The 8,812-nt window shown below is 45.6% G+C and overlaps 1 protein-coding gene across 3 annotated transcripts in view; it reads right to left on the minus strand.

Moving 5' to 3' along the window:
- LOC111950790 (gamma-aminobutyric acid receptor subunit gamma-2) overlaps positions 1 to 8,812 on the minus strand; it is a 94,638-nt gene that overhangs the window by 50,867 nt on the left and 34,959 nt on the right. For all 3 annotated transcript variants that reach the window (XM_023968673.2, XM_070434315.1, XM_070434314.1), the window contains one exon: positions 7,002 to 7,139. In XM_023968673.2, the coding sequence (XP_023824441.1) occupies positions 7,002 to 7,139 (138 nt within the window). The remainder of the gene's footprint in view (positions 1 to 7,001; positions 7,140 to 8,812) is intronic.

Raw genomic sequence — 8,812 nt, forward strand, 5'->3', positions numbered from 1 at the left:
TCCCACTCTCCTTCTCCCTCCCTCATGTTCTCACTCATGTTTTCACTCTCTCACACCCACCTCTCTGGTGTGTTTCTCACTCTCAGACTGCTTGCCCTTAAGAAACTGAGAAGGTAGTATCTTGGTTTAAGCTAGTATCTTGGTTTGTCAGCAGCAGCGGGCAGCAGCAGGGAGCTGGATCAGGACACTGAGGAGGACATAGGGCTCAGCAGGTAGACGTGTGGCCCTTGAGGGGCATTGATGTGGTGCGACACAATGAAGGACTAAGCTTGTTGACGTTGCCAGAGGAGGAACACCAAATCAAAGCAGACACAGCCTCCTTATAAGGCAAACAACCACAGCGGAGGAGCAGGTGGTGTTGTCTTTAAATTCTCTCTTTTTGTGCTTTTGGCCAAACTTGAAATATAACTCAAGCTATGTGCTCTGAGGGCAAGTAGTCAACATTTTCCATATCAGCACGGATGAAACGGTAGTTAAAATACAGAGGGCAATGGCATGATCCCTCCTCCGCCCCCTCGGAATACATTTTCACCAGATGGTGTGTTTCAGAATCTTAAACCGAGGCAAGCCCCACAATGCACCATTACAATAGCGGCTCCACTTTCCCTTGTCATGTAACAGAACAGCTGTTTGTTTATCTAACCTTTGAGTCAAAACAACAGAAAGAACGTGATTTAGTCCTGCATCTATTGCAAGTTAAAGGAATCTAACTGTAGTCTACTATCTCCAATCAATGTAATTCCTTCTCAGTTGTATACACAGTGAGTGTTATTCCAAGACCTTGTGTTGTATCTTCCCTGTTTCACTGACTGACTTCAGAGCTGGTGTTATCCCTGGGATCAGAAGCTACTGTGTGACTATGAAAGACAACAGCTGTCGGAGCAGCCGCTCACGGCAGACAGATAGAGTGCTGCTTTGTAAACTGCCTCCTAAAATAAACARACCATTTCATTCTGTCTCTGATTGGGTTCCAGGAGGAGAAGTTCAAGTTTGATGAAATAGCTATGAAGATGAAGTGTGCCAGGTTTCATCAGTTCAGAAAGACACAGATTGTGTGACTCCATTCAGTTTATCTTCTCCATACACAGCTTTACACTTTCAACAGGTCAGCTTACATTTCACTATCTACAATTGCAATAATTTACATGATAAATTGACTACTTAAAATAGTAACTCAAACATAACCCCTTGGTCAGGGCTATATGCTGAAAGGAGTTGGTTATGTTGTCATCCGAGAATGTATGTACATCTTCCACATTACTAGTTCAGATCATTACATGGAGTTTTTTAAAGAATATGCTATCTGTAACCATCATGTCTGCCATCTGTAAGCAGCTATGGACGCATGCCATAGCCGTGAGTAGCGAGTATGCTAGTCATGGTATTGCACGATCATTCGCGGCCTGTAAGGGCTACTTCTGTGTGCGTTATATGCATTGCATGGCTGAGCGCATCTGATACATGTACTAGCCAGTATACATATCTGGGTTTGTGTGTGCTGTCAGCTCTTGTACCGGAACCATGTGCATCAGCTTCGGTGCCATATGACGCGAAATATATGTGGAGGCCACGATCGAGCGATGCCATCGAGAGGCTGAGCTGGGGAGGGCGTGATGGAGGACGAGCTCGCATGGTAAGCTGAATGGATCGTGAGTCTCTGTCGATCAGGCATTAGCCGCATGTGGCGTCGTTCGCATTATAGTGAGGCCATCATCACGGTTGGTAAGGTGGCTGATCTTGGTATACATCCAGTGGTGCTGGTCCATGCTAGTATAGCACGCTGCGTGTAGGCAAGTGCATACCTGTAAATACTATCTGTAACATCAATGGTCTGGCATCTTGTGAACCTAGGCGGCGATCATAGCGTGATTGAATGGCTGGATTCGTTGTAAGACGATTGGCACATGACCGTACGAGTACCTGATGACCGGCGGCGCTAGGAGCAGATCAGTTCGGATGAGACCTGGTTAGTTAGAGACTGACGCGGTCGCGTGCTGAAGGCGTAGTTCTGTCTGGCCATTTATATAACAGAGGTGCCGATGGCAGTACGCAGGGCGTGACGTACTAATGAGCTAGTACTGCTTGTTTAACGCGGCTATGCGCGGTACGCAGTTCGGGTGGGCTGTACCTTGTAGCCATCCGAATTGATGCGTTTCACTGTATATGAGTTATCTGGCTGGTGTGACCGATGCTAATGGCTGGTGCGGACACATGGCATAATCCGTATGTTGTATGCCGGTCAGAGTAAATTGTTTGATTGGTCATAGGCTGCAGTTCCGTGTACCTACAATGCTAGACACATAAGCACCTGTAATCAGTCTTACTCTGTAACGTAGCATGCTATCGCTTGTGCCGCTGCGCGGATCTGTAACTCGTAGCCATCATTGATGTGAATGCTATCTGTAAGACTCGATGTGATCCATCGCTCGCACTCTGTATACAGCCATCACACTCACAATGTAGGATGGCTGATCAGCGTGGTGAGCAGCGTCTATTCATCCGGAGAACTAGGTACCGGATAAGTCTGTGTAAAACCACTAGCCTCAATAGCGTGAGCGATCGTTACTGAAAGGGCTATCTGTCAAAGGCGTTGGATAGAGTAATCGCATGTCTGCTATTTGAGTGTCAGATGCTGTGTCAGCAAGATAGCGATACAAGACTGTGAGTAATGAGGTAGGTTGACTGTAGCGTGCTCGGGTCAGGTCAGACGATATGTAATCTAATTGTGAGTTAAGGGGAATCCATCAGTCGATGGGGCCAGAGCTGCCATCCTGTAACCTAGGCGCCATCATATCGTGATGGTAAAATGCTTATCCTGTAACCATCATGTCCGCTGGCCGATTACTGTAATCGCGGGTAGCCATATAGAGTGAGCGGCTGGTATGCATATGCGTTATCATCTGCTCTGCCATCTTGGTAACCTATCGCCATGCACTATGGTGCGTGTAATGCTATCTGTGGTAACCATGCATGGCCTTCCATACTAAGTACCTAAGACATCGAATAGCGTGATTAATTCGCTATCGTGTGCTAACCCATCATTGCATTCGCATCCTATTAACTATTGCCATACATAGCGTGGCAATGCTATGCTGTAACCATCATGTTCCACCATCTGTAACCGAATAAGCGACATCATGTTGATCGAGTGTGGTAGCATAGATGACGTCCTGTGTAGGATCCGTCGGAGTCGACTCATACTCCGAGTCTGTGGTACCTAGCGCACATTCACAGTACGTACTATGGTAGTATCATAGATACGTGTCTGGATATGATGAGCTGCAGGTTGAACAATTCGATCGGGTCTGGCCGTCGCGGAGAGTCTCCGCCTAGCTTTTGTCCGAGTTACTGTAAAGGCCGAATCAGATCGTTTCCTTGCACGTGTGATTAGGCATGCTTATCTGATAAGCCGTTATCATGTTCTGCAGGAGTATACTTTGTACACTAGCCATCAACGTATAATGCTATCTGTAAACCATCATGCCTGCCGCCATCTGTAACCTAGCCATCATTACTGTGTAATGACTATCGTTGTAACCATCATGTCTGCCAGAATCTGTAACCTAGCCATGCATACCGTTGTGTAGATGTGACTATGACTCGGGATGTGTAGATTCATCTCATAGACAGCTCTGGTGCCGTATGTGGGATTAAGCTTAGCCATGCATACGTGTAAATGGCTATCTGTAACTCATCGGGATGCCTACCGATCTGTTAACATAGCATCATACATGTTAATGGCTATCTTACGTAACCCTCAGTGTGCGGTGGAGCAAGGCTCAGATATTGCGATCTATTATGGGTAATCGTGAGTGGTGCGTTAGCATCAGTCCGTGCCAGAGTCAGAAGCGACGTTGTCAAGTCTGCGCTGAGTATTCGTGTGGTAAACATCGCTGATATCTTTGTGGGCTGCGTGTGCTGGGAGCGGCTCGGACGCACCGACGAATCGTAGAGATGTGTGAGGTTGGAGGTGATATCGTCCGCATAGGAGGCATTCGATCGACTTGACGTATAATCGTGATGATGCCTTGCTGGTAGTCTAACAAGAATAGATCGAGGCAAGCTAAATCGCATGGCGCGTCATGCGCCCATCATGGTTTATGCCGTAAGGACAGGCTGGCTCAAGACTACTGCATGGTAGTCAAGATGGTGTATAAGAGCGTTACTTGATATGTACTCATCTGTAACATGAGAGTGTCTGCAATCTGTATGAAGTCTGAGCGTCATCGTGTGATATCATGTTTCATACCCTGTTCACTAGGTATGACCCTCATGGGTCGACTGTAGTAGAGTCTGCGACAGTGCATGTCACTCTGTGCCGTCGCTCGTACGAGATATCTGGTGTGTAACCGCACTGCGTAGACAGGAGTGGACGATGAGACGAGTTCGGAATGACGCTGTAAGATTCGGCTTAACGTCGAGACGTAGTACAAGCAAAGTGCAAGTAGTATACGCAGCGAGGCATGCAGCGTTCGCTAATATGCTACGGCATTAGACGGACTGTATGGGAGTGAGTAATTTGGATCATCATAACGTGCAATGCTATCTGTAACCATCATGTCTCCCATCTGTAAACCTAGCCATCATACGTGTAATGCTATCTGTAACCATCATGCCTGCCATCTGTAACCTAGCCATACATACATGTAATGCTATCTGTAACCATCATGCTGCCTACATCTGTAACCTAGCCATCATACGTGTAATGCTATCTGTAACCATCATGTCTGCCATTTGTAACCTAGCCATCATACGTATAAGTATGCTATCTGTAACATCATACTGCCATCTGTAACCTAGCCATCATACTGTAATGCTATCTGTAATCATCATTGCTGCCATCTGTAACCTAGCCATCATACGTGTAATGCTATCGTAACCATCATGCCTACATCTGTAACCTAGCCATCATACATGTAATGCTATTGTAACCATCATGCTGCCATCTGTAACCTAGCCATCATACCTTGTAATCGATATCTGTACACATCATGTCTGCCATCTGTAACCTAGCCATCATACGTGTAATGCTATCTGTAACCATCATGTCTGCCATCTGTAACCTAGCCATCATACCGTGTAATGCTATCTGTAACCATCATGTCTGCCATCTGTAACCTAGCCATCATACTGTAATCTATCTGTAACCATCATGTCTGCCATCTGTAACCTAGCCATCATACGTGTAATGCTATCTGTAACCATCATGCCTACATCTGTAACCTAGCCATCATACCTGTAATGCTATCTGTAACCATCATGCATGCCATCTGTAACCTAGCCATCATACCTGTAATGCTATCTGTAACCATCATGTCTGCCATCTCTAACCTAGCCATCATACGTGTAATGCTATCTGTAACCATCATGTCTGTCATCTGTAACCTAGCCATCATACTTGTAATGCTATCTGTAAACATCATGCCTACCATCTGTAACCTAGCCATCATACCTGTAATGCTATCTGAACCATCATGCCTTGCATCTGTAACCTAGCCATCATACCTGTAATGCTATCTGGAACCATCATGCCTGTAATGCTATGTAACCATCATGCCTGCCATCTGTAACCTAGCCATCATACCTGTAATGCTATCTGGAACCATCATGCTGCCATCTGTAACCTAGCCATCATACGTGTAATGCTATCTGTAACCATCATGTCTGCCATCTCTAACCCTAGCCATCATACGTGTAATGCTATCTGTAACCATCATGTCTGTATCTGTAACCTAGCCATCATACTTGTAATGCTATCTGTAACCTCATGCCCTACCATCTGTAACTACGCATCATACCTGTTAAGCTATCTGTAACCATCATGCTTGCATCTGTAACCTAGCCATCATACCTGTAATGCTATCTGGAACCATCAGCTGTAATGCTATCTGTAACCATCAATGTCTGTCAACCTCTGTAAACCTAGCTCATATACCTGTTAATGCTATCTGTAACCATCATGTCTGCCACCTGTAACTAGCCATCATACCTGTAATGCATTGTAACATCATGTCTGCCACCTGTAACCTAGCCATCATCATACTAGGTCATCTCAAAGCAATGATCAAAAGGATTTGTAATAATAGATGCATGGTACATTATGTTTCTTTCAGGACAACAACATCGCCTTCACAATATAATTGCTCTACTAAAGCATATCTGATAGAATAATTTCTGTTTCTTTAGGCCAGGGGGATTGTCTTAAACTGATGGAATGTAGCCAACAAAGATCCATTCTGCGCGATCAATATCCATTTAAGCGAATAACCTAAATAAAAGTAGTATCTTTTTAAGATCTTTCTTAATTTGCACGCTCTCCCTCCAGAAGCCAAAAAGACTCTTGCCACATTTATGACAATGGGAACTGATAATGTTTCCTCTGGTTAGCACTTCTTCTGTAACTGCCAGTTAGGGGAAATAACTGCTTAAATGGCAGTATATCTTCTTGACTGATTAAACACTGTGATTTATATGTTGGCCTTTAGTTTTACATACATTATTTTCCCCTAGAGGAGACTTCAGCCACTTCCCTTGCAAACCCAGATGTGTTAATGACCTTATATTGTGTGCAGGCCAAAGATAAAGCTCCCTGTCAGGCTGTAGGCCAGAGAATATCACAGTGACTTCCCAACAAATTCATGCATTTCCATACAAGGCTCCTGACACACCACCACACATTATAAACATTCAACTCCGAACAGCCTCTGGTACTAGCTCCACTGCAGAGCCATTTTCCTCAGGAGACAAATTCATTTCCTGCTTTGGAATCCAACCAAAAATGTGTGCATGCATAATGCATATGTTTTCCTCTGTTATGTATTAGGCACATAGTCTTTTAATTCACCAGGGTGTGTGCAAGTGCCAGAAAGCAGAAGGGGGGTTATGGAAAAGGGGGAGGGGCCTCCTTGAGTAAACCACATTCAGAATAGGGAAGCTCAGAGAGAGAGAGACAAAGACAGAGAAACAGAGAAAAAGWGAGAGAAAGAAAAAGWAAGACTTACCTGACACAGTCCTGACGATCTCGCTGGTATTCCTCAGGCCAACGAAGGAGAACTGGTAGAGCCTCCAGGAGCGGATGTCTCCCACCTCCACGGAGCTCCTCTTCCACTTGTATACTATCTCCTCTCTGGGGTAGCCATCTGCACAGAGGGAGGGTGGAGAGACAGTTAGCTCGGGAAATGACTACCTGTGGTGGTCTATGACTGAATCCATCTAATATTAAAACGTGTTAAACAGGTGATGTGTAACGCTATGTACATCTGTTCCACTCCAATGGTAATTAGGTTTAGGGTGACTTTAATGTGGACATAACCAATATTCAGGAACATTGTAAGGAGCAATCCTAAATAGTGACTGGACACTAATAAAGTCTGATAACGACTGACCTTCAGTCAAGTCTCTGTTGATTTTTGTGCAGAGAAGAACACTACCATGTACAGGCCTACATCACACTAAATGGGGTGGTTTAATGCACATTAGCTTTCCCAAGTGCAAGCTGTAATGGGCTTCTTAGTTGAATAGCCCACAGATATCCTGCAACAGATATCCTGTAACAGATATCCTGCAACAGATATCCTGCAACAGATATCCTGCAACAGATATCCTGCCACATATCCTGTAACAGATATCCTGCAACAGATATCCTGCCACATATATCCTGCCACAGATATCCTGCAACAGATATCCTGTAACAGATATCCTGCCACAGATATCCTGTAACAGACCCTGTCTGTCTGGTTACTGTACTGGTCTCTCTCACCAACCCTGTCTGGTTACTGTACTGGTCTCTCTCACCAACCCTGTCTGGTTACTGTACTGGTCTCTCTCACCAACCCTGTCTGGTAACTGTACTGGTCTCTCTCACCAACCCTGTCTGGTTACTGTAGGTTTGGAAGTGAATGTTATACTCCCTCTTTCATTGTACTGCTTCTCCCCTCTTACTGCTTTCTCTACTTTTTCCCTCTTTCACAATAGAAAAGCTCTAAAAACACAGCAGCATGTTGTGCACTGTGCTGATGTCTTCATGGTATAGTGCTTGTTCTTGGCTGCCACTGCTGTTGGAAGTAGGCATGTGGAGGCCATGGAGAGAGAGAGAAAGTGGCATGTGGAGGCCATGGAGAGAGAGAGAAAGTGGCATGTGGAGGCCATGGAGAGAGAGAGAAAGTGGCATGTGGAGGCCATGGAGAGAGAGAAAGTGGCATGTGGAGGCCATGGAGAGAGAGAAAGTGGCATGTGGAGGCCATGGAACTGCTTCTCCCCTCTTACTGCTTTCTCTACTTTTCCCTCTTCTACAATAGAAAAGCTCTAAAAACACAGCAGCATGTTGTGCACTGTGCTGATGTCTTCATGGTATAGTGCTTGTTCTTGGCTGCCACTGCTGTTGGAAGTAGGCATGTGGAGGCCATGGAGAGGAGAGAGAAAGTGGCATGTGGAGGCCATGGAGAGAGAGAGAAAGTGGCATGTGGAGGCCATGGAGAGAGAGAGAAAGTGGCATGTGGAGGCCATGGAGAGAGAAGAAAGTGGCATGTGGAGGCCATGGGAGAAGAGAAAGTGGCATGTGGAGCCATGGATAGAGAGAAAGTGGCTTGTGGAGGCCATGGAAGAGAGAGAGGAAAGTGGCATGTGGAGGCCATGGAGAGAGAGAGAAAGTGGAATGTGGAGGCCATGGAGAGAGAGAGAAAGTGGCATGTGGAGGCCATGGAGAGAGAAAAAGTGGCATGTGGAGGCCATGAGAGAGAGAGAAAGTGGCATGTGGAGGCCATGGAGAGAGAGGGAAGGAGTGGAGCCAAGGAGTGATGGACAGGAATGAGAA

The sequence above is a fragment of the Salvelinus sp. IW2-2015 genome, linkage group LG23 (assembly GCF_002910315.2).
Source record: "Salvelinus sp. IW2-2015 linkage group LG23, ASM291031v2, whole genome shotgun sequence".
Taxonomy (NCBI): domain Eukaryota; kingdom Metazoa; phylum Chordata; class Actinopteri; order Salmoniformes; family Salmonidae; genus Salvelinus; species Salvelinus sp. IW2-2015.